Source organism: Rhinopithecus bieti, unplaced genomic scaffold, assembly GCF_001698545.2.
Source record: "Rhinopithecus bieti isolate Rb0 unplaced genomic scaffold, ASM169854v2 scaffold_54056, whole genome shotgun sequence".
NCBI lineage: Eukaryota > Metazoa > Chordata > Mammalia > Primates > Cercopithecidae > Rhinopithecus > Rhinopithecus bieti.
In genome coordinates, this window is record NW_016821158.1 from 337,429 (window position 1) to 363,108 (window position 25,680).

The 25,680-nt window shown below is 43.9% G+C and overlaps 1 protein-coding gene across 2 annotated transcripts in view; it reads left to right on the forward strand.

Moving 5' to 3' along the window:
• The window catches only part of ZZEF1 (zinc finger ZZ-type and EF-hand domain containing 1), a 147,380-nt gene that overhangs the window by 68,078 nt on the left and 53,622 nt on the right, over positions 1-25,680 (forward strand). The window contains exons 22-35 of one of the 2 annotated variants that reach the window (XM_017860195.1): positions 1,092-1,258; positions 1,343-1,424; positions 2,169-2,370; positions 4,059-4,207; positions 5,897-6,137; positions 9,696-9,775; positions 10,419-10,512; positions 12,253-12,721; positions 14,160-14,324; positions 17,763-17,882; positions 18,898-19,059; positions 20,711-20,840; positions 22,841-22,979; positions 25,208-25,373. In XM_017860195.1, the coding sequence (XP_017715684.1) occupies positions 1,092-1,258; positions 1,343-1,424; positions 2,169-2,370; positions 4,059-4,207; positions 5,897-6,137; positions 9,696-9,775; positions 10,419-10,512; positions 12,253-12,721; positions 14,160-14,324; positions 17,763-17,882; positions 18,898-19,059; positions 20,711-20,840; positions 22,841-22,979; positions 25,208-25,373 (2,366 nt within the window). The remainder of the gene's footprint in view (positions 1-1,091; positions 1,259-1,342; positions 1,425-2,168; positions 2,371-4,058; positions 4,208-5,896; positions 6,138-9,695; positions 9,776-10,418; positions 10,513-12,252; positions 12,722-14,159; positions 14,325-17,762; positions 17,883-18,897; positions 19,060-20,710; positions 20,841-22,840; positions 22,980-25,207; positions 25,374-25,680) is intronic. The other variant, XM_017860196.1, reaches the window with a different exon arrangement.

Below are 25,680 nucleotides of genomic sequence, written 5' to 3' on the forward strand. Positions count from 1 at the left end.
TTTTATCAGTGGTCTTGCCAACAAGGGTAAATACCAGTCCAAGTTGATGTGGCCTGGTCACCATTAGAAAGGAGACACAGACGAAAAGCTGTAGAGATGAATCTCATCATTTTATAGTTTATGAAGTTACATGAAAACCATTTAAGTGAATGAAAAAATTGAAGTCTAGAAGAGAAAATGTATGTTGTTTTTTATTTATTTATTTATTTATTTGAGACGGAGTCTCGCTCTGTCGCCCATTCTGGAATGCAGTGGCGCAATCTCGGTTCACTGCAAGCTCCGCCTCCCGGGTTCCCGCCATTCTCCTGCCTTAGGCTCCTGAGTAGCTGTGACTACAGGCGCCCGCCACCACGCCCATCTAATTTTTTTTGTATTTTTAGTAAAGACGGGGTTTCACCGTGTTAACCAGGATGGTCTCGATCTCCTGACCTCGTGATCCACCCGCCTCGGCCTCCCAAAGTGCTGGGATTACAGGCGTGAGCCACCGCGCCCGGCCGAGAAAATGTATGTTGAAAGGCAAATTAGAAGGTTTTGTCTTTAGAAGACATTTCTCCCTTAATTTTGCATACTTAACGTTTAATCACTGTCTTGTGTGAGCTTCATAACAACTTTGTGGCAGTAGAAAAGGCATTTATATTTAATAGGTAAAAAAGCAAAGACCCCCCCCATCCCCCCCCCCCCCAAAAAAAAAAAAAGAAGCAGAGTAGGAGAAGAAGGGAGAGAGAGTGGATCCAGATTTGCCAGTGTCCCAAGTAAGAATGTGAGGTCTTTACTCATTCAATACTTTTTCCACTGGGAATTCACACTGGTAATGATTTGTAAGAAGTAGTTCTGTCGTAGTTAAAAGGGAAAAGCTGGTCACAGACTTTTTGTAGTGTAATAAAAGCACATCTACCTTGCTGCGTGATGAATGTATGTTGATCTGTCTGTGAAGATGGGAATCTCAGGTATGTCTTCGAGCCTGTGTGCTGGTTTGTGCAGGGCTGTCAAAGCCCATCTGCCTGGAGCACTGATAGAGAAACAGTCTGCTGCGTGTGGATAGGTGTCGAGTGATAGAACCTTTTCTCCCCCCGGCTCATTTGTTATCATAGCTGGATGTTGAGACCTGGCAACAGGAACAGCCTGTGGTGTTACATACGTGGACTAAGGAATCTGCCCACAACTATGAAAATAATTGCCATGAGGCATCTGTCTTTGTTAGCCCAGGGGCAACCTATTTTGAAGTGGAATTCGATGACAGGTGTGAAACTGAAAAAAGGTAAGACCTCTGTGTTCTTTTACCCCCTAGCGATAATAGGTCAACAATGAGAGAAGGAAGCTAATAGAGGTTCTGCCTTCACAGGTATGATTATCTGGAATTTACCGATGCTAGAGGTCGGAAAACACGCTATGACACAAAAGTTGGCACTGAAAAATGGCCCAAGGTGAGTGAGAGTCCCAGAAAGAGGTACCTACTTCTGCACCAACGCTTTTCCTTTTGTCGGCCTTCAAGGGGCAGTAGAGGTAAAGTCTTTGAAGGGAGGCATTTATGTTACACTTTTGTGAAAGGAAGGATTTGTATCAGAGTTTGACCAACTATAATCTGTCACCTGTTCTGTAAACATTGTTTTGGGGCACAGCCATGCCTATTTATCGTTTATAGCTGCTTTGGCACTGCAGTGGCAGAGTTGAGTAGTTGTAGCAGACAGCGTTGCCTAGAGTAAATGAAGAGCTTTCATCCTTGACGGGATGAGCTGGTGGGTCTAGGAGGATGGCCCAGACCTTGTGATGGAAGCCAAGAGTCTGCCTCACAGTTAGAGCTGCTTGAGCTCTTGGGCTGGAGGTTTAGTGCTGCCTCAGACTGTTGACCCTCTCTCCATGGTCAGTGGTCTTGGCAGGAGCAAAGGCATGGAAATGTGACCACTGGCTGAGTAGGTAGTGGACAGATGGTCACCCCAGGTGTAAAAAGCTGAGCAGCAGTGTTCTGCCAACTCTCCTTCTTCATGGGGTGCGGCTGTGAAATTTTCTGTTTCCGTCACCCCTTTGTACATTTCTCCATTAGTCATTTTGGACGGGTGGAAATAGAGATCAATTTTAAATGGAGATGTTTCTAGTCATGAAGAACATGCTTATTTCTGAAACACTCCCCCTCTAATCTGTCTGACCACATGATTTCTGTTTGTCCCTAGAAAGTGACCTTCAAGGCCGGTCCTCGGTTGCAGTTCCTCTTTCACTCTGACAGCAGTCACAACGAATGGGGCTACAAATTCACCGTCACTGCCTACGGCCTGCCCGATGTCGCTGTGTCTTGGGGGCTGGATTTACAACTCCTTGTCTCCCGGCTGATGGGACGCCTAGCTTCCCAGTGCATGGCACTCAAGTCCGTGCATCGTAAGTCCACATCCCCGTTCCTTCCCTTCTCCTTGCAACCATGGTGAAGTGCAAGGTGCGTGCTTGCCCTCTTGTAGGTCATCTCCACTTAATGGCAAGGGGTTAATAATATTCCCTTTCAGTTTCCTTTAAGCCAAAAGAATAAAGTGTCCACTCGACAGCATTGTCATGAAGCTTTTTGCCTTAGACTTTGGAACATAGAATGAGGGATGCCATGGGTTCTCTGTCTGTGGAGGATAACAGCTTTTGTTTGGCAACATTGTCATTTTTTTGTAAGTAGGTGTAGGTGTAGTCCAACCAGAAGGCAGGAATATATAATAAGTTGATTGCATATCCTTTAAATATGTGAATATTTATGTAAATATATGTAGATACGTGAATATGAATTTTGTTTTAAAGTGATTCATTCAGGGCTGAGCAAGGTCGCTCATGCGGGTAATCCCAGCACTTTAGGAGGCCAAGTGGGAGGATTTCTTGATCCCAGGAGTTCAAAACCAGCCTGGGTAGCGTAGTAAGATCCCTATCTGTACCAAAAAAATGTAACAAGTAGCCAGGTGTGGTGGCACATGCCTTTTGTCTCAGCTACTTGGGAGGCTGAGGCAGCAGGATCACTTGAGCCTGGGAGTTGGAGGCTGCAGTGAGCTGTGATCATACTGCTGCACTCCAGTTGGGATAACAGAGGGAGACTGTCTCTTAAAAGGAAAAAGATGTGTTCAATTTAGTTAGTTAGTTAATTATTCCAGGGAACAAGAAGTACAGAATAAAACTTTCTTTTTTTTTTTTTTGAGACGGAGTCTTGCTCTGTCACCCAGGCTGGAGTGCAGTGGCCGGATCTCAGCTCACTGCAAGCTCCACCTCCCGGGTTTACGCCATTCTCCTGCCTCAGCCTCCCGAGTACCGGGGACTACAGGCGCCCGCCACCTCGCCCGACTAGTTTTTTGTATTTTTTAGTAGAGACGGGGTTTCACGGTGTTAGCCAGGATGGTCTCGATCTCCTGACCTCGTGATCCGCCCGTCTCGGCCTCCCAAAGTGCTGGGATTACAGGCTTGAGCCACCGCGCCCGGCCCGAAACTTTCTACTATATTTTATTTCTTTATCATTTCTTGAGTTTTTCCAATTTTAGAAGTAAAATATAGAAAATTACATAATGGAAAAAAACAAAGGAAAATAGAATCATCCTTAATCCTGACATTCAGAAGTAACTAATTTTCTTCTTTTCATATTTCTCCAACAAAGAAAGAAATAACTATTAACGTTTTTATTTCCACCTATTCTTTTCCCTATGCTCATTTTAAACACATCTATGCTGGATATTTATTATTTGCTACATAATTAAGTTTACAAATTGTGAATATTTTTCCATAATTAAATGTTCCTGAATGGCCTCGTATTACATGCCAGGAATGGTTCATACCCTGTTTTCAGCTTACTATAAACAGATTAGTCATTGCAAAGGTACCTTGTAACTGAAGTTGTTCCATAGAACAGTGGTATTGCAGGACTTGCTGGTTTAGCTTAATCTGTGATATGTGTTTACAAAGTATCACAATTACATTCTGGTATGTGGGTAAATTTTCTCTTTTAATAGTATTCATGTTTTTTTTTTTAACCTTTTCTTTCTCATTTCAGAGATTCTCAATATATTAAGGCAAAAATAGAACTCTCATGTGTCTTCTTGTCTTTCTAGAATTAGGAAGTAACATGGCTATACCTCAGGCAAAAATGGCATTAGTCCTAAGCTCCCCGCTGTGGAAACCTGTCTTCAGGCACCAGATTTGTCCAGAGTTGGAATTAGAAGCAAGCTGGCCCACTCACCCACACCAGAATAGTAAGGAGGTATTTACTCTTCTGTTCTCTTTCTCTTTAGACTGGAAACTGCCTACAAGTATTTATTACTTTAAGTTATAAACACGTGTGTTTCTATCTTACTACCCGTATTAAGCAGTTAGCTCCTTGAGGCCAGAAACTATACCTTGTTAATTTGTTAACGCCACTGTGTCCCACAGGGGCCAGTGTGCAATAGGTGTTCAGAAATACTGAATGTGTGTCTTGGGTGAAATGTAGCAGGTGCTCAGTAAATCTCTGTTGGTGGAGTTATCAGGCAAACAATTGAGTGCACTTCTAGTGCCTGCTGAGTCAAGCTTTAGAGGAATGATTTGTGCTATATCTTTTGTTCTCCGTAGAATTACAGCACATGATTTAGGTGTATAATATTTTAAAAACTAAAAGGTTTGCCCTGTCTCTATTTTTCCCCTCTCCTTCCCTCTATTTCTGTATTCTACTTCTCTTCCTTCCCCTCCCTGCCCTGCCCTGCCCCACATTATTCAGTAGTTAATTGCCAAATCCAGTGGCTCTTCCTCAGCTTCTGTTCTCCTTGCCTCTGTTAAATTTGGCTCCTTCAGACCCTCTCTTCTTTGGATCCATGCTAGTCCACTGTCTTCTCTTACATCTGACTGCCCACCTGCCTCTTTCATTGAGTTTTCATATTCCTCCTTCCCTAAAGGGTAGGCTTTATTCAGGCTTTCTTCCCTTCCCCACAGCCCACCAAGACTTCATCCTCTCCACTTTCTTCTCCTGTCACATTGCGGCACTAATTCCTAATATCAGTCTCCAGGTCTGGTTTTCTCCCTGCTCCAAGTATCTGTTTCCATCTTCCTGTGAGGCATTTCCATTTAAATGTCCTGACTCCCCTTAACTCAGAAGTGTAAAACCAGAGACTGGTCACTTCTGTGATGGTCATTGTTTCCCCAGGCCTGAAGCCACTGCTCCCTAGCATCCCCTGTCCTCACCTGTCTCCCATTCCTGTCCAGTCAGCCTGCAGGTCCTGTGGATTCCTCCTCATGATGTTCGTCTCTGTCCTTTCCTCTGTCTGCATCTTTATCCGGGCCCTCATTCGCACCTGCCTTATGACATTGGTACCTACCAAGTTTTTTTTATAATCACTGCATTATCTTGTCATTCCACTGCCAAGCACCATTAATGGCTCCCCATTGCCCACAGGGTGAAGTCTAACTCCTCAATGTGACAGTCAAGGCTCTCTGCAGTCTCCTTTCACCTTACCTATCTGACTCTAGTTCCCATCACTCCCCAGCTGAGACTTCAGGCCAGGTCAGTCTCCCCACTGACTCGTAACCTCTGCTAATGGTTATGTTCGTCAGGGCCAAGTCTGCCAATCCTTCAGGGTCCAGGCCAAAGCCCATATCCTCCAGGAGGCTTTTCTTAATTACTGTAACCTGCCAGGATCTCTCTCCTTTGAATTCTCAGCACTGGGTATCCCTTCTAGGCATTTGGCACTTGATAAGCTTTTGCTTTACGGGAATGCTAGTTCTAATGCTTTTAATGTTTTATTTATGTTTATCTTTTTTTTTAAACTCATATCTCTGTCTGGTCTTCCTAAAATAGATTTAAACTTCCAGAGAGTGTTCACTGTGTTTTATACTTCTGCTTTGGCCTAGTAGTTTGCTCAATAAATTTTATTTTTTGAATGAATGTGTTAAATGTGATGGATTTATTTTTTGTTTCCAGGTTAAGAACATTCCTGACGACCCCTGCCGCCATTTTCTTCTTGATTTTGCCCAGTCAGAGCCTGCTCAGAACTTCTGTGGGCCATATTCAGAACTTTTCAAAGGATTCATACAGGCATGTAGAAAACAGGCCCCAAAGACAGATATAGTTGCTGGTTCCACTATTGATCAAGCTGTGAACGCCACCTTTGCTGCTCTGGTGTATCGCACTCCAGATTTATATGAGAAGCTGCAAAAATATGGTAACTTTATTACAGGGAATGTTTTTGATCTGAAGGCTAATTGCTAAGTTTTAAGAAAGCCTATCTTAAGTGAACATTTAAAATATTTTAACATACAAACACATTTCTATAACTGTAAACATCATCTTGTTAGTCCTACTTTGCCTATTAAAAGATTCATGGCCAATTTACGGTTAGCAGATTGTAATGTGTGGCATCTAACTTTGAGTTGCAAAATTAGCAGGTAAATTATCTTTCTCCAGAATTCTCATGGAAAACTGCCGAGAAATTTAATGGAAAGAAACCTTCGCTTGGGTCCTGGTCCCAGTGCAAAAATCTCAAAATTTGTGCAGCTTCAGGTTAATCAGACAACCTTTCTGCACCTCAGTTTCTTTATCTGTAAAATTGGTTTAAGGTTGATTCGCTCCAACATTCTGAGAAATTCCAATTAAAATCACAAATGTTGAAGTTCTTGAATGTAGTAATAACCAAGGAGGAAGCTGTAAGTATTAACTGTTACCTTTAGCTAGCTTGCAGCGTCTTCATAGCATCACCCTGCTGGGCTTCCTTTGCTGATAGCCTTGTCCTCACCATCTCTTTTCCTCATGTCTCTTAAGGATGCCATCTCTGTATTTACCATGCTACCCTGCCGCCTAGCAGGACCCATAAGGAGGGAGAGTCTCTCTACCTTCATACTTATTCAGGGGAAAAGTGTTTCAAACCCTACCTAGAGATGAGGTATGGGTTTCCCTAAGCACCTGGCAGGGTATGTGTTCTTTACATAGTGCAGGTAAAAAAAGCAAAAACAGGGCTTCCTTCCATTATAGTGGGTAATTGACTATTGCTCGTTTTGTTTTGTTTTTTGTTTTGTTTTGTTTTATTTTATTTTATTCTATTCTATTCTATTTTATTTTTTTATTGTTTGAGACGGAGTCTCACTCTGTCACCCAGGCTGGAATGCAGTGGCGTGATCTTGACTCACCACAACCTCCACCTCCTGGGTTCAAGCAATTCTCCTGCCTCAGCCTCCTGAGTAGCTGGGATTACAGTCCCCCATCACCACGCCTGGCTAATTTTTGTATTTTTAATAGAGATGGGGTTTCGCCCTGTTGGCCAGGCTGGCCTCGATCTCCTGAATTCAGGTGATCCACCCACCTCGGCCTCCCAAAGTGCTGGGTTTACAGACATGAGCTACCGCACCCAGCCTCATTTTGTTATTATTGATATTTTTATTCCTACCACCTTTATTGCTCAGTCCTTTGGATCTCACATTGCAGAATTTATTTTCTGATTGTTAAAACATCTTGATTACATCCCCAAATCTTAGTATCTCCTTTAAAAAGCTGCTCAAATTAAACAAAACTGCATTGAGACATGAGTGATTTATGGAAACAGATCTCATATGGAAGAGTTTTCTCTGCTGAGGAATCAAGGGGTGATGTAACCGGTATGGTTTTGTCGGGGCAAAGACAATATGTATTTTTGTAATCAAATTATAATAAGAAAGCTGGATAATCTTTTTACTTGAAGGAATTTTCAGTAGAGGGATAAAAGCCTGTGGGTTGAAAGCTGAGAAATGGAAGGCTACCTGCTGTGGGAAAATTCAGGCTGTGTTCAGATATCACATACCTGTTTGCAGAGGAGAAAACACACAGTCAAATGTGGGAACTCTGCAACTGTGGGAACTGGAACTGTCTTGCTGTGCGCAGGTTGTTTCTAGAACGCCTGCCATTGTTGGTTTGAAGGAGGCCAGGCTTGTCTTACTTCTTTCTGTCTCTGCCTTTATGATATAGATATTGATGTAAATATTGTATGTCTAAGGACTATTTCTGAGTTAAGACTGAACTACTTTGAGAATGGTCTTTGTCTAGCAAATTTGCTCATCTTTGTCTAAAAATTGGTCACTCTTTGGGGTTAGAAAGGGTGGGGAGGAGTTTTTCAACTTGAATATAAGCTGCTTGAGGGCAGGAACTTTGTCTGTTTTTCTCAGCATAGTATTCCCAGTGTCTGGTATAGCCCTGGCATATTCCAGGGCTTCAGGAAATACTTACTACATTGTAACATAGATGCAAAAGAGAGCTTCACACTCTTCTAGTATATTATCTTTTGGGCTTTAGCTGAAGACAAGGGGCAAGCCTCAGATCTTTCTTTAAAAATTTTTTTTGTTAGGCTGGGCGCAGTGGCTCACGCCTGTAATCCCAGCACTTTGGGAGGCCAAGGCAGGTGGATCACCAGAGGTCAGGAGTTTGAGACCAGCCTGGCCAATATGATGAAACCCCGTCTCTACTAAAAATACAAAAATTAGCCGGGCGTGGTGTCATGCGCCTGTAATTCCAGCTACTTGGGAGGCTGAGACAGGAGAATTGCTTGAATTGCTTGAACCCGGGAGGCAGAGGTTGCAGTGAGCCAAGATTGTGCCGTTGCACTAGTCTGGGAAATGAGCAAAACTCTGTATCAAAAAAAAAAAAATTGTTACTTTTTCTAATTATTAAAAAAAAACCTGTTTATGTAGAAACTTAAGTATAGAAAAGTTTAAAATAATTATTAACTACAGTCTCACCACTTAGAACCTTTACGAACATTTTTCTATTTACCTGGACTTTTATGTAGGTATATTCATATGTATGTATATCTGTATATATATATGTATCGATACATGTATTTTTTGTTTGTTTGTTTTTAGAGATAGGGTCTTGCTTTCTTGCCTAGGCTGGAGTGCAGGGGCACAGTTGTAGTCCACTGTAACCTTGAATTCCTGGTCTCAAGTGATCTTCCTACCTCAGCCTCCCTAGTAGCTAGGACTACAGGTGCATGCCAGTGTGCCTGGACTATTTTTTATTTTTTGTAGAGACAGAGTCTTGCTATGTTGCCTGGGCTGGTGTGGAACTCCTGGCCTCGAACGATCCACCTTTGGTCTCCCAAAGCACTGGGACTGGAGTTTGAGGCTGCAGTGAGCTATGATGCACTCCAGCCTGGTTGATAGAGTAAGACCCTATCTCTTAAAAAACTTTAAAAAATAAGAATAATTTTATTATTATTATTCTTAGAATTATTCTGTTCTTAGAATTCTATTCTATTCTATTCTTAGAATTATTATATATTCTAAAACGCTGGGATTATAAGTGTGAGCTGCTGCACTTGGCTTCCATGTCTGAAATATATATACTCTCTTTAAATAAGATCTTTTTGTTTATACTGTTTCATAACCTGCTTTTTTACTTAATATACCATGAACTTTCTTCCTTATCAATAATTACTTTTTACTCACTGTTAATATTTTAAAATCTTTACTTTTAGTATTTTTTATATCTTTTAATATTTTACTCACTTTTAAAATTATTTCCATTTTAGAAATTATTAGTTTGAAAAAAGTTTGTTTGAAATAACACAAGAACCCACACAGGTATTTGTGGCTTAATTGAATATTTTTTTTTCCCTAAATCTCTCTTACCATCCCCGGTGTGTGATTGTCAGGAGTCCTTTTTATGTACTTCAGCAGATTCAGATCTTTTGTGCTTAATGCTACAGTAGTGAATTGTGTTACCCGAATGTAATCTCCGTCTCTGCTTCTTTCCCCAGTCAACAGTGGAGGCAAAATAGCCCTGAGTGATGAGTTTGCCCAGGTTTATTCCTTGGCAGATGGGATTCGAATATGGATGGTAAGATTTTCCTTTGCATGTGATTTTGGTGTATTTTAGGTTTTCTACCATGATATCATGGAATTAAGATGAATTGTTCTCTTCTCAAGAATATAGCTTTAGGATTTTTGTTAAGCTAAAGTTTAGTGACATGAATAGATATAAAATAATTTAGAACCCTTGAAATTATAGTCTGGGCAGTTGAAAATAGAGGAAACAGGATTTAGTTGAGCCCTCTTTATATCCCTTCTTGGAACTCCATAGAGCTGGAGGAATAGCATCGCTTTAGATACTGGGTAACCATGGACAGTGTTAGGTCTCAGCATCACGTAGAGCTGTCCCCTCATTCAGAGTAGAATAGGGATGAAATTTTGGTTCAAACTGCAGCAGACTGGGTTTATGACCCTAGTAAGACTCTTCGTTTTTCTAGATCTCAGCTTCTTCTTTATCAGTACTAGATGGGCTTTAGAGAAAGTTCCTTGCAGCACCAGTGTTCTAGAAATTTTTAAGTAATAAGGTTGTGGGTATTACAAACCCCTCCTACATGATACAGCTGTAAAGTACTCTGTGGTCTCAATGCTGTGTGCTTTTGAAGTAGTTTGCCGTAGCTGTCCTTGCTTCCCTGCCTGGTCAGCATAATGATGTGGCTCAAATTCTCCCCTAGTTAGAGATGAAGCAGAAGTCCCTAATGAGCCTGGGGAATGAAGCAGAAGAAAAACATAGTTCAGAAGCTACTGAGGCGAACCCTGAGAGCCTGGGTGAGTGTGCTAATACCAGCTGTTGTCCCTGAGCCTTCTGTTTTCGTTCCAGAGCCTGGAAAACCAGTGACTCACCTTCTAGATTATCTCAATTGAGGCTGTGTTGACCTAGGTAAAGTAATAGAGGTGCTAAATGTAGTATCCAAGGATGTATCATAAATAGAGAAAATCCCATAGAGAAGTAATTTTTTATTGACCTGCTCCAAATGGAACATCTTTCTAACCACTTCTCTTAGGAGGCATCAGGTGCTTTTTGAGCTACATCTTTTTTTCTTTTTTGAGATGGGGTCTTGTTCTGTCTCCCAGGCTGGAGTGCAGTGGTTCAGTCATATAGCTCACTGCAGCCTCCAACTCCTGGACTCAAGCAATCTTCCTGCCTTAGCCTGCCAGGTAGCTGGGACGTCAAGCAGGTGCCACAACACCTGGCTAATTTTTTTTCCTCTTTGTATTCCCCCTTGTTAAGCAATTAAAAAAATTTTTTTTTTGCCTGGCACTACGGCTCACACCTGTAATCTCAGCACTTTGGGAGGCTGAGGTGGGCAGATCACAAGGTCAGGAGATTGAGACCATCCTGGCTAACGTGGTGAAGCCCCATCTCTACTAAAAGTACAAAAACTTAGCCGGGTGAGGTGGCGGGCGCCTTTAGTCCCAGCTACTCAGGAGGCTGAGGCAGAAGAATGGCGTGAACCCGAGAAACGGAGCTTGCAGTGAGCCAAAATTGTGCCACTGCACTCCAGCCTGGGTGACACAGGCTTCTTTTTTTTTTAGAGATGGGGTCTTGCTCTGTTGCCCCAGCTGGTCTCAAACTCCTGGCCTCAAGTGATCTTCCCACCTCAGCCTCCCAAAGTGCTGGGATTATAGGCATGAGCCACTGCACCTGGCCTTGTTATGATTTTAAAGTGTGCTCACACTGAATATTCAGTGAAATTAAATAATTACTGTTTTTTTTAAATATTATGGTTGTGTTATGTTTTAAAACTCATATATTTTAAGAGAAATATGCCAAAAATTTTTACAGATGCAATAGTGTGGTGCTGGAATGTGCGTGGAAATAATCCGGGGAGCGGGGAGTTGGTGGGGGTGAAACAAGATTGGCCCTGAGTTAATAATTACTGAAGCTGAGTGACAGGTACATGGAGGTGTCCTCATGGTATTTTTTTTTCTGTATACATGTTTGAAAACATCTACAATAAAACTTTTTTTTAAAAGTGTGCTGATAGTCCTGGTGAGATTTTGATTTCTGTAATGAGATAAAATTTGATTCTGTTCTTCTGTTTTGTCAGTAAATATGTGTATCAGTTTTTTATGGTTTGGTTTGTTTGTTTGGAGACAGTGTCTCATTCTGTTGCCCAAGCTGGGATGCAGTGGCATGATCTCGGCTCACTACAGCTTCAACTTCTCAGACTCAAGCAATCCTTCGGCCTCAGCCTCCCAAGTAGATGAGATTATAGGCTGTGCCACCATGTCTGGCTACTTTATTGTATTTTTTATAGAGATGGGGTTTCACCATGTTACCCAAGCTGATCTCAAACTCCTGACCCCAAGTGATGCTCCCGCCTCGGCCTCCCAAAGTGCTGGGATTACAGGCGTGAGCCACCGCGCCAGGCCTATATCGCTTTATTCGTGAAGCTGTCTCTTGCCCTAAGTTGTGATGTTTAACTTGATTATTTTCTCTCCAGAAGTAGGCAATAAATTTAATTTTAACTTTTTTTTTCAATTATGATTCTTGTTTGCATCTAGCAAAAGAGTGTATTGAGAAGAGTCTTCTATTACTAAAATTTCTGCCCACGGGCATACGTTCAAAAGAAAGCTGTGACAAGTTGGAGACTGCCGACGAAACCAATCATCTCCAGCCACTCGACAAGCGCCAGAGGACAAGCTCTGTGGTGGAAGAGCATTTCCAAGCCTCCGTATCTCCGACTGAAGCAGCACCGCCTGCCACAGGAGACCGGAGTCCTGGCCTGGACACCCAGCCAAAGCTGCCGTCCAGCAGTGGCCTTCCTGCTGCAGACGTGTCCCCTGCCACAGCTGAAGAGCCCTTGTCACCTTCCACACCCACCCGGCGGCCTCCCTTCACCCGAGGGCGGCTCCGGCTGCTCTCCTTTCGATCCATGGAGGAGGCCAGACTGGTGCCCACAGTGAAAGAGAAATACCCTGTGCTGAAGGACGTCATGGACTTCATTAAGGATCAGTCGCTCTCGCACAGGAGGTAAGCCAGTTGTTACCTTCCTGGCACTTTCTCTTTTTAAGCCTTAGGTACCCAGTGTAGTCAGAGACTTGAAATGTGAAAAATGAGCAAATAATATTTAGGGTAGATCAAGACTTGTTTTAGAATATTCAGGAAAATTTTTGATGGTGTTTTTTTTTCTTTAAAGAAGTAATTTTTGGGTGGGCACAGTGGTTCATGCCTATAATCTCAGCAGTTTGGGAGGCTAAAGTGGGAGGATCACTTGGGGTCAAGAGTTCAAGACCAACCTGGGCAACATAGTGAGAACCCCCCGTCTACAAAAAAAATTTTTTTTAAATTAGCTGAGGCTGGGCGCAGTGGCTCACACCTGGAATCCCAGCATTTTGGGAGGCTGAGGCAGGCGGATCACCTGAGGTCAGGAGTTCGAGACCCGCTTGGCCAACATAGTGAAACCCCATCTCTACTAAAAAGACAAAAATTAGCTGGGCGTAGTGGTGGACGCCTACAATCCCATCTACTCGGGAGGCTGAGGCAGGAGAATTGCTCGAACTTGGAAGGCGGAGGTTGCGGTGAGCCGAGATCGCGCCACTGTATTCCAGCCTGGGTGACAGAGCAAGACTCTGTCTCAAAAAAAAAAAAAAAATTACCTGAGTGTGGTGGCACATGCCCATAGTCCCAGCTACCTGGGAAGCTGAGGCAGGAGGATCACTTGAGCCAGGTAGGTTGAGGCTACAGTAAGCCAAGATTATGCCACTTAACTCCAGCCTGGGTGATAGAGCAAGACTGTCTCAAAAAAAAAAAAAAAAGATATTTTTACATGTAAGATTTATACATTATACTGTTTATAAAGTATATCTCAAGAATATACCATTAGAATTTTAAAAGGAAGCATTTTTTGGGTAGCTGCCACTTATAAATTTGTCTTATTTTAACCCAGGGAGAAATCTGGATTTGGTATTTTCTAGAGACATGGCCTCCCTATGTTACCCAGGCTGGTCTTGAATGCCTGGGCTCAAGGAATCTTTCTGCATCAGAGGGTTACAGGCATGAGCCACCACACCCAGCCAGGATTTGATATTTTCCAGCAAAATTATTTGTTCGTAGGCCTACATGTCTGGAAGTATTGCATCTTTAAGTTAGTGAGGAATTTCCTGTCCTAAGAATTAAGGCTTTGTCTTTGTGGAAAGTGAAAATATCAATGTTCCTTTTTAATTAATTAAGTTAAATAATGGGGTGTTGGACTTCTGGACTGTTCGCATGAACTGATTTGTAGTGCTGCTGAGTGATGACTTAAAAATAGTAAAGAGGTATTGGTACTCCTCCTACATGGTGTTTCTACTACCTCATAGCAGCAGTATTTCCTCTTTGATATATGGCATCAGGGCTTTGGCGGGGATATTTTCCTTCTGCCCCAGCTCAAGAGTTTTCTGGGTGTTCCTGACTTGCGTTGTGTCTCCAGTATTGTGAAGGTCCTTTCCCTGAGGAAAGCCCAGGCCCAGAGTATCCTGGATGTCCTGAGGATAACTCAGTACTGTGCAGAATCCCTTGGGCAGCCCCACTGCTTCCATCCACCTTTCATACTTTTCCTGTTGGAGCTTCTGACCTGCCAGAAAGATTTTACCAAGTAAGTACAAAGGACAGGTCCACAAGGAAAACAGCAAAGATCATTGTAAATAAATCCTGGCTGTCTTCTCGAATTAATAACTGCGTCATTTCTATGTGGGATACAAATGTACACTTTTGGTTAATTCATTCTCTCATTCCAAGGAAAGATGGGTTATATCCTTTTAATATGTAATGGCTGGGAACATGTTTATTCCTCCTGGTGAGTTGATCAGCTTTACTTTACCAGATGATGAGAATTGCATTCCTCATGTACTCATGCATCATTTGGCTCCTGGAAGCTGTGAGCTAAATATAAGGCTCACAGAAATGATATTAATCGGAGTACCTCAAAAGGTGGTTCTTAAGATTAACTCAATAAATATCTTTTGAGGGTCTAGTGTGCTAGAATGTCTTCTGGGTGTTAGTTATGCAGCAGTAGACAAGGCAGATTTTGTATTGAGAGAGAGACAATAAAAAATAAATAAATGAAAAAATGCCAGATAGTGATATTGTTATGTGGTGATTAATACAGTGACCTAGTTTGGATGGTCAGGGAAGGCAGGCTGAGGAGATGAAAGCCAAGAGGTGAATGACCAGCTAAGATCAGAGGGAAGAGCCTTGAAGGCAGAAGGAACAGTGCAAAGGCTCCAGAGTGGGGAGTTAGTTCAAGGAACAGAGAGAAAACGATTGTGGCTGAGTGACGGGGAAAATGAGATGGGATAAGGTCAGAAAGGCAGGACCCTTATCACCACAAAGTATTTCAATTTTATACCGAGTTGTAGTTGGGAAACCACTGGAGATTTTTAAGCCCAGGAGGATGACGCTTTGTTATATTTACAAAAGGTGCCTGTGGCTACTGTGTGAAAAGGAGTGGAAGTAAGAAAAGCAGTTAGGAGTCTGTGGCAGTAGTCCAGGCAACAGATGATGGTGGTTTGACCCAGAGAGTAGTACTGGAGATGGGGAGGAAAGGATGAGATTCAGAATATATTTTAGAAGTAGAATTGTCAGGACTTATGGATGGATAAGATGGAGAGGGTAAATAAAGGAAAGGAATCATGGGAAATTCCTAGGATTTGGGAGTGAGTAACTGGTGGATGGTGACGCATTTTACTGAGGGTAAGAGTATGGAAGAAACAGATTGGGGTGAAAATCAGAGGTTTTGTTTTGGCCATGTTAAGCTGGAAATGCTTTTTTGTAAAGATATCAAGTAAAGATATTGAGAAAACAGAGGTCAGAGTCTAAAGTTAAAGAAAGAAGTCGGGACTAGGGATAGAATTTGGATGCAGTTGGTATGTAGATGGCATTTAGAGCCATAGACCTCCTAGAAAGAGTGCAAAGATAGATAAGAAGGGGCCTAGGACTGAGCCTTAGGGACACTTTTTTTACTTAGAAGTCAAGCAGAGGAAGGAGTGTCAGCTGAGGAGATCAAGAAGCAGTGGCCAGTCAGGTAGATCAAAAACCAGGGGGTGCTGTTGTCCCAAAAATCAAGAAAAGAATGCATCTGAAGAGAGAAGAATGTCAGGTGAGTGCCCTTTCTGGAAAAAAAAAAGATAAGAATGATCAGTTGTGTCAAATGCTGATGTGAGAGTTCAAAAGAGATAAAACCACATTGTATTTGGCAGCAGTCTAACTGGAGCCATTGGCCAAAAGGCCAGGGAGAATGAGGGTGATAACATGGAGAGAGAGACTACAGACATTTAGTTTAAGAAATTTGGCCTCAAAGGGAGCAGAGAAATGGGGAAGTTTTTGGAAGGCGATGTGAGGTCAACTGAGGGTTTTAAAGAGATACAAGAGGACTTCTGTATGTTGGTGGGAATGAGTCAGTGATAAGGAAAGCTTAATGCTGGAAGGGAGGGGATAATTTGCAGTAGCAGTTGCATAAGTTGAGAGATTGGCCTTTGATTGAACCGGGGAGGCTCTGTCTGTAGTAGCGGGGGAAACAGGACACACAGTGTCCGCATGTTGGCTGGTAGATACTTGGTGGTGCAAATGTAAGGGAATTCCTGTGTGATTGTTACTTTTCTTTATCAAGATACCTAAGTTTCTCTTCTAATAATGTAAGGATAATCATTAGAGAGAATGGAAGGATGAGAAAGAGGTAGCAGTGGCATAAGGAGAAGCAGGAAGGGTTTTTTGGTGGGGGTAGGGGGTTGGGTTTTTTTGTTTTGTTTTTTTGTTTGTTTGTTTTTTTGTGTTTTGAGACAAGAGTCTTGCTGTGTTGCCCAGGCTGTAGTACAGTGGCACCATCTTGGCTCACTGCAGCCTCCGCCTCCCAGGTTCAAGTGATCCTCGCGCCTTGGCCTCCTAAGTGTGTGCCACCATGCCCAGCTAATTTTTGTATTTTTAGTAGACACTGGTTTTCCGCCTGTTATAGCCAGGCTGGTCTCGAACTCCTGATCTCAATTGATCCTCCCAGCACAGCCTCCCGAAGTGATGGGATTACAAGCGTGAGCTACCATGCCCGGCCTATGGGAAGGTTTTAGATAGAATGAAAATTGAGAAAGCCAGTCTACTAAATTGCCTGACAATTTTGAGTGCTTGTTTGATGATTACAGTTGCAAATTTAAAGTCATACTAGTCAGCTTGGTTGTGTGGTGTTTCCTCCACGATATTCAGCTGTTTTAATAAAGGTACAAGATTTCTCAGGCAGGTACATGGAGGAAGGAGGGGACACGGGAGTTGGTGTTTGCTAAGGTATGATTAGGGGCCATGGAATCTAAGCTGAGAAGGGAGCAGCGAGAAAGCATGGTGGGAGTAGTAGATGGTGAACATGAGGCAGCATCCTGGGCTGCTGCCCGTTGGTATTGAAGAAAGGGCTGCTGTTGGAGTCCTACCTGGGTGAGCAGGAAATCTGGGGTCAGAGTAGGGTGCTCTGGCGTCAGTATATCAGAGATGGTGTCGGCATGTGATAGCAAGGTCCAGGAAATGACCATCAAACTGGGATGGCTAAGGGCGTGGAAGAGAAGATCATTGGAGATGAAGATGGCAGAGAATTGAGGGAAAAAGGAATGGAGACATCATTTTCATGGATGTTGAAGTCACCAAGATGGCCAGGATCATGGTAGAAAAGACAGTGAGGTTGGTGCCAGAGTCATCAATGAAGGGAGGCGGAGGGGTGAGCATGATTGTGTGGAGAGGATCAAATGAGGTAATTTGTGAAAAATACTTAACACAGTATCTGGCATCCAGGTAGTGGTGGGAGGGTGGGTTTATATTCACAGAGAAGATAAATAATCTCATCTCCATGCTTCTGGGTGACTCTTGACCCAGTCAAATGGATTCACTCGCTGCTCTGTGCTTTACCTTCTGTAGGTATCATATGTGTATTTACTTCAGTGCCTGTGCCACTTTGTTCAGCTTACTGCCACTTGCTCTTTTTCATGTAAGAAATCATGATTATTATTAAGAAAGGGATGTTCTGGCAATTAAGTGAATCAGTGATTTCCTCTGTTTCTAGTTATTTTGGACACTTGGAAGGCTGTGGTGCTGATCTACACAAAGAAATTCGAGACACTTACTATCAACTTGTTCTGTTTTTGGTCAAAGCAGTTAAAGGATTTAGTAGCCTAAATGACAGGTACTGGATAACTTTATCATTTCTAGAGAAAAAAATGTATTGTTTTCTGGTTATAAAGGAAACATATGTTCAATGTCAAAATACCAAAAGTACAAAGAACAAAATAAAATAACCTCTAATGTTACCACCTGGAGAGCTAATCACTAATGTTAACTGATTCATTTATTTTTTTCCAGTCCTTTTTCTGTCTGGTGTGTATATTTGCTTTTTAAGGGATGAGTCTGGGCTTTTCTAAGAATTTATAGCCTATTATTTTCTGTTTTGGTATATTAAGGGTTTTTTTGTTTGTTTTGAGACAGGGCCTCATGCTGTCACCCAGGCTAGAGTGCAGTGACTCCGTCGTGGCTCCCTGCAGCCTGGACATCCCAGGCTCAATCGATCCACTCGCCTCAGCTTCCTGAGTAGTTGGGACTACAGGCGCATGCCACCCTGCCTGGCTAATTTTCTTTACATTTTGTAGAAATGGGATTTTGCCATGTTGCTCAGGCTGGCCTTGAACTCCTGGGCTCAAGCAGTCTGCCTGCCTCGGCCTCCCAAAGTGCTGGAATTACAGGCATGATCCACCATGCCCAGCCACTCTATTATGTATTATGTGCAGTTTGAAAACTGGAGTATAAAGCCATTTCCCAGTCCTCTTAGTAAATGGTTTAGGCATAAGCCTTAAATGAAAGGATTCTTCTGTACATCTAAACCACATCACCTTGGCTAATTTGGAACTGGCCCTGATCTTGCAGTTTGTCAGGAGCTAATTTTTACTTCTCAGTTCTTTACCATAAGACACTGCTGTGGTGGTCCTGGCAGGGTGGAAACCTTACCTTACAGCTTTCAGAGTTCTTTTGCTTAAGCTTTGAAGAATGTTTGTGTGGAGTATGAGGAATTTGAAAGGAACCCAAACCAGCAATGTGAAGTTCCCTTCTGCTTTCAATTGCAAACCAGGTCATCTACTTGAATTGCTTCTGTTGCCTCTGTTGGTAATGGGCAGCTCTGCTAATGGTCACTTTCATGGCCTCTTTAGGTCCTTGCTGCCTGCCTTATCCTGTGTTCAAACAGCCCTGCTTCATCTTTTGGATATGGGCTGGGAACCCAGTGATCTCGCCTTCTTTGTTGATATTCAATTACCAGATCTCCTCATGAAAATGTCACAGGAAAATATAAGTGTCCATGACAGTGTGATCAGGTAAGAGCATGGTCCTGCACTCTGCCATTCCTAATGTAGGTTATGAAACGCAAGGGTCATAGTGGAGGTCGCTAAGAGCACAGACTCCGGAGCTAGACTGTCTGTGTCATTTCCTGGCTTTGCCACATCCTAGCTGAGTGGCCTTGTGCAAGTCATATAATCCCTCTGTGCCTCAGTTTCCTCATCTTCAGAGCTGGAGATATCAATGGTGCTGCCTCTGAGGCTTGCTGTGATGAACACCTGAGTTATATATTTCTGCGTTTAGAACAGCATCTGGCGTGCAGTAGAGCTGTGTACATCGGTGGTGGTGGTCTCGTGAGCGCCGAGGCCGAGAATCCTCTGCATTTTGGTGATCTTAGTATAGCTTGTTGAATTGGGAAATCCTTTTCCATAATTTTTGTTACATGTATGTGTGATGTTAGCCACTCTTAACTTCTTGCACATTATAAGGACCTAAGTTAGAAAAAAATCGTGTATGAAGGTTTCTTTTTCCTTCAGTTTGACCAGTATCTCTCCACTCTACTCAAGTTCACTTGCCTATTTGCAGCCGTTCATGTGTAGAAAAGAAAGAGAAGGGGAGAGGGAATGCGCTAAGAGGAGAGAACTGGGAGGAAGTAAATGAATGAGTCAACACTGGGACGGTTTCCACTCTCTCCGGAGAGCTGTTCCAAGGGAAAAGGGGACAGAATTAGAGCTGTCTCTTTAGTTCATGAACCTCAGCTGTTGCTTCACTGTTACAGCTCCGTTGGCAGAGACGAGGGGCAGCACTGGGGGGCATCAGCTTGTGGTTCTTGGCTGTGGGCCTGCTTGCGGTTTCTCGCTTCGTCTCCCTGTATGCCACGGTCCTCAGGGAAGGAAGCACGCCCTTTACAGCAAGCGCTCATAGCACCTAGCCCAAAGCTTGAGTATAGGCCTAAAACCATTTTGTTGGAATGCATGAATGAAGGAATGTGTATTTATAGCTTGGTAAATATTTTGTATTTGCTGTCAAGCAAATCTCTTTCTGTTTAAAGTTCTGGTTGTTAAAACAAGCTGTAAACCGAAATTATGGAAATTTATAATTTTGCGTCCAAAAAGAGCTTATAAGATTATCTCCCTGAAGCTGTTTATTTGAAATGAGGAAACTGTCTATGGCCATACCACCCTGAATGCGCCTGATCGCGTCTGAAATGGGGAAACTGAGGACCAGAGCTGAGTCACTTGTCAAGGTCTCACAGTAGCTGCTGGTAGAGCTGAAGTCACGGTGTATCCTGATTCCCTTCTCATACTGATTCCACCAGGATATGCTGAGCGTGTCTAAATCAGACTTTAAAACAACAACAACAAAACCTAACTTTATTTGGCCCTAGTGCCTGGCACATAGTAGGTTCACCATCAATGATTGTCCAGTGGAATTATGCCATGTGGTACAGCCTGCAAACTCTTAATTTCTCATCCCTTACAGTCTACTCTGGAAAGGGCTTCTCCTTCTTTCTTGGCATGTATCTACCAAATATTTGACAAATCCAGGGGCTTTGAAAAGCAGTTGACCTTTCCCTCTCAGAAGCTGAAAAATGTCCAATATTATAGACCCGTAGATAAAGAGTCTGCTAACCAGTACTTTCCTTGGTGATTGGGAGAGGCACGCTTTTCTCTCTTTATGTTCTTTCAGCCAATGGAGTGAAGAAGATGAGCTTGCTGATGCCAAGCAGAATTCAGAATGGATGGATGAGTGTCAGGATGGCATGTTTGAGGCCTGGTATGAAAAAATAGCCCAGGAAGATCCAGAGAAGCAGAGGAAAGTAAGACCTCTCAACTAGAGTACTCTGAAGTGATTTGCTAGGAGTTTGGAGAGGAGAGTTTGCCTGGGGAGGGGGGCGGGGGCGGTGCTGGCAGGCTCTTGCCTGACAGGGCTGCAGGTGGCATTCAATACCCTAGCGAAGGGGTCCCCAACCGCTGAATGCAGGCTGTGAGCAGCGGGCAAGCGAGGGAGGCTGAACTCCACCTTCTGGCAGATCAGCTGTGGCGTTGGATTTTCACAGGAGCACGAGTCCACAATAAACTGCGCATGCGAGGGATCTAGTTTGTGCGCTCCTTATGAGAATCTAATGCCTGATGATCTGAGGTGAACAGTTTCATCCCGAAACCATCCCTCACCTGGTCCTGTGCAGAAATTGTCTTCCATGAAACTGGTTCCTGGTGCCATAAAGGGGAACCACTGCCCTAGCATCTGGTGTTTAACCTTTAAGCTGAGGGGCTGTAAATCCTGATTTGACCACACTCAGAGTGGCTGCCTGCCAGAGAACCAGACTCATTGGAAAATTGACTCTTAAAGCTGATGTACAATAGGAGGTGCCAATTTACTAATTTACAGTGAGAAGTAGAATTGCTGGAGGGCCTGACCTCTAGTGTCCTTGGGGCAGCACATTCTCTTCCTGTAGACAAGCAGCATGGGAAGCCACATTTCCATCAGAAGGCTGCCTGGTGAGCATGGGAGCAGCCGCATACATGGAGAGGGCATCAGAGCTGCGTGATTCAGATGTGCAAAGGCACAGGCTCAGATAGCCCAGTCTGTCCATCTCCACGTCAGGTGTGACATCCATCACGACCACATGTGCCAAGCATCTGCTGCCTCAGATTCATTCATTTTCTAAGTATTGAGTGCCTACTATGTGCCAACCACTTTGTTCACATAGCACCACGGTGGTGCTTGGATGGAGCTTGCCAAGTGGGCCTTTGTGGCTTTTTCTCTCTTGTATGTTAATACCTTTTGGGAGTCATTCTGTAGTTCTAAGGTGACTTGGCATATTTGCTGTGGTCTACTGTATGATGACTTACTGATTTCGATCATTTCCAGGCCCTAAAGAGAAACAATACCGTAGTCCAAGTACTTTCCAGTAAAGCAATTTGTTTGCTCATGAAATAGTACCCAGACTATTGCTGCAGAAAGTTTGCCTCTAAGTGCCAGGGACAATACTCCTTTTGTAGTGTCTGTGAACACTACCATTGTCCAATCAAGTACCCAAGCCAGAAACTTTCTTCCCTTTTACTGATCCCCATATCCAGTCAGTCACCAAGGTTTCCGCCTTCTGCCTCAACACCTCAAATCTACGCACCTTTCACCATCCCGCTTACTACTCAATCCCAGCCCTTACGATGTGCCATGGGGTTCCTTTCACGCTTTGGTCATGGTCAGTCTCCCTGAATCCAGGCTTGCCTCCTTTGATCCAGTCTTTCCTCAGCTTCTAGAAGAACCATTAGAGCACTCCAGTCCGGTCACATTACTCTTCTATTTAAAAACAGTCTGTAACTCCTGAGACTAACATTAAAAGGCGCTTTGTGGTTCAACCTTTCTCTCTTCATCTGACTATTCCCCTCTGTACTATATTCTACACACTGAGTCATGCCAAGTTCATAAACCCATCTCTGGTCCCCTTTTCGCTCTCAGATTTGCTATTCCTGTCTGACATATCCACCTCCCTTATCCCCACCCAGCTAGTACCTGTTTGTCCTTCGGGTCTCAGCTGAGGAATTATCTCCTTCGGAAAACCCATTGGTAGCCATAGTCCTCTGTTCTCTGAGCCTCCTGAATTTTCCTGTGAAAGCACTGGTCATACTAAATGGTCATCACCTCCTTGACAGAATTCCCAGCTAGACACTGAGGAGTTTATTCATCGTCAAATCCTAGCACCCAGTACAATGCCTGGAACATCCTCAGTACCTATTGAATGGAGGAATTGATGAGTGAATTGTGGCCACCTTAGAAAATCTATCAGTTAATTGTATTTGTTTGGCCTTACAGATGCACATGTTTATTGCTCGCTACTGTGACCTGTTAAATGTGGACATCTCTTGTGATGGGTGTGATGAGATTGCTCCCTGGCATCGATACCGGTGTCTGCAGTGCAGTGACATGGATCTCTGCAAAACTTGCTTCCTAGGTAAATTTCATGAACTGAGTATGCCATATCCAAAGGTAATAGTCATTTCTAATTTCTATGATCTTGTCATTTTTAAAAACTCTCAGTGTACTAAATAGAAATACTTCCCAGTGGTGTCTTCTCTGACTTCCTGGTGAACATGAGCCTTATCTCCTCAACTAGACGAAAAGCTCCACAGCCCTAATAATCTGTCGTCCTTCTTCTGTCATGCTGGGTGTAGCCACTTAATAAACACTTGGGACCAATGTATGTATGTTCAATGGAGTTTTCAGGAAGTAGTGTTTGCTTCGGAATCATGCAGTGTTTACATGTAGCAAAATACACACATACACACACACACAAGCTTCAAAAATCCTCTCATACACTTGAGTTGTAGGTGCTGAGGTAAAACAGATCCACTGTAGTGCACACCTGAGTGGCCTTTTTGTACATGGCCCAGTGGTAAAAGACACAACCCTTGCCCTGGAACCATCTACAGTCCAGCAGGAAGACTGGACAGATCCACAGAATGTCTATTCCAGTACAAGAATGTGTGTGCTGAGTTATAAATGAGGGTACAGATTGTTTCTGGAGAAGTTTAGAAACAGTAGCAGCATTGCTGCAGGGAAGGCTTGTGAAGGAGGTGGAATGAGAACTGGTCTTTGAAGAAAGTTAGAACTGGATGATGTGTAGGAAACGTTGGGGATGGTGTCACCATCAAGGACGTAGCAAACCCTGGGACAGGAGTGTCTGTAGTGAGTTTAGATGGACATGCTGAAGTGTTTGCCAAACTAAGTGTTAGATTAAGACAGGTGGGCCCTGATTGTGGGACCCCAGGATACTAGGCTAAGGAGTTTAAATAGTCTCGAGACAGCAGGGAAGGGTTATTTGGTTTTTGTTTGTTTGTTTTTGTGTTTGTTTTTGTTTTGAGACGGAGTCTCCTTCTGTCACCCAGGCTGGAGTGCCGTGGTGAGATCTCAGCTCACTGCAAGCTCCGCCTCCCAGGTTCACGCCATTCTCCTGCCTCAGCCTCCCGAGTAACTGGGACTGCAGGCACCCACCGCCACGCCCAGCTAATTTGTTTGTATTTTTTAGTGGAGATGGGGTTTCACCGTGTTAGCCAGGATGGTCTCGATTTCCTGACTTTGTGATCTGCCCACCTTGGCCTCCTGAAGTGCTGGGATTACAGGCGTGAGCCGCCGCGCCTGGCCTAGGGGAAGGTTTTTGAAGTCAGTATTATTAATAACATGATAAGAGCTATGCTAGAGGAAGGTGGTTCTATCTGTGTTAAGAGTCTCCTTTAGGGAATCAGTCACAGTATTCACACGGGCATGGGAGCCTGGGCTGGGTTCGTGGCAGTGGGAATGAACAGAAGTGGGCCAGGCGCGAGGAGCATTCTGCAGGGTCTATGACAGAGCTTAGAGTGAGAAGGGCCCAAGGGCCTTAGTGTGAGAAGACCAGTGCAGTCCATCTCTTTCATGACTGTTATTCTCTCATGCACTGGGTCTGGGTCTGGTTTTTTTTTTTTTTCTTCTTCTTTGAGACAAGGTCTCACTCTGTCACTCAGGCTGGAGTGCAGTGGCGCCATCTCAGCTCACTGCAACTTCCGCCTCCTGGGTTCAAGTGATGTTCCTGCTTCAGCCTCCCAAGTAGCTGGGAGTACAGTTGCCTACCACCACACGTAGCTAATTTTTGTGTTTTTAGTGGAGATGAGGTTTTACCATATTGCACAGGCTGGTCTTGAACTCTTAGACTCAAGTGATCCGCCTGCCTCAGCCTCCCAAAGTGCCGGGATTACAGGCGTGAGCCACAACGCCTGGCCCTTTATTTATTTATTTAGGAAGTCTGTTTTCATCTGTGATTCTGGAGTGAAAAAGGAGCAAACATCCTGACCGGTCTCCAGTGCTTGTTAACAGGAATACATCAACAGAGCCTTGTTCTTTGCTAGTGGAGGGGTCATAGGAGACAGCTCACAAATTAACCTGTGGACTTGTTTCCACCAAACAGCAGTCCTGATAATATATTTGATCTCACTGTACCATTGCCGAGAAATTCTGTGCCAAGAATCTCACTCATATGCCTCGAGCCACCCAGGCAGAGCACCCTGTCTCCAGAGAATGTCTGTGGGCCCCGTATCCCTGAGCAGTCACTTGGGAGCGGCCCTGGCACTGGGATTGGTTTGGGTTTGGAAACCAGCCGGTCTAGGAGCCCTCTGCCTTATCTGCTCACACTGCTTTGTTTCTCCCCAGGTGGGGTGAAGCCTGAAGGCCACGGAGACGACCATGAAATGGTCAACATGGAGTTCACCTGTGACCACTGCCAGGGTTTGATCATAGGCCGGAGGATGAATTGCAATGTTTGCGATGACTTTGATCTTTGCTATGGATGCTATGCAGCAAAGAAATACTCCTACGGGTATGTCTCAAATGACCGTCACCACGAAGCCTTTTCTTTACGTGTTCCTTCACTTGAAAAGGGACTTCTTGGCTGGGCGCGGTGGCTCATGCCTGTAATCCCAGCACTTTGGGAGGCCGAGGCGGGCGGATCACAAGGTCAGGAGATCGAGACCATGGTGAAACCCCGTCTCTACTAAAAATACAAAAAATTAGCCGGGTGCGGTGGCGGGTGCCTGTAGTCCCAGCTACTCGGGAGGCTGAGGCAGGAGAATGGCGTGAACCCGGGAGGCGGAACTTGCAGTGAGCCGAGATCGCGCCACTGCACT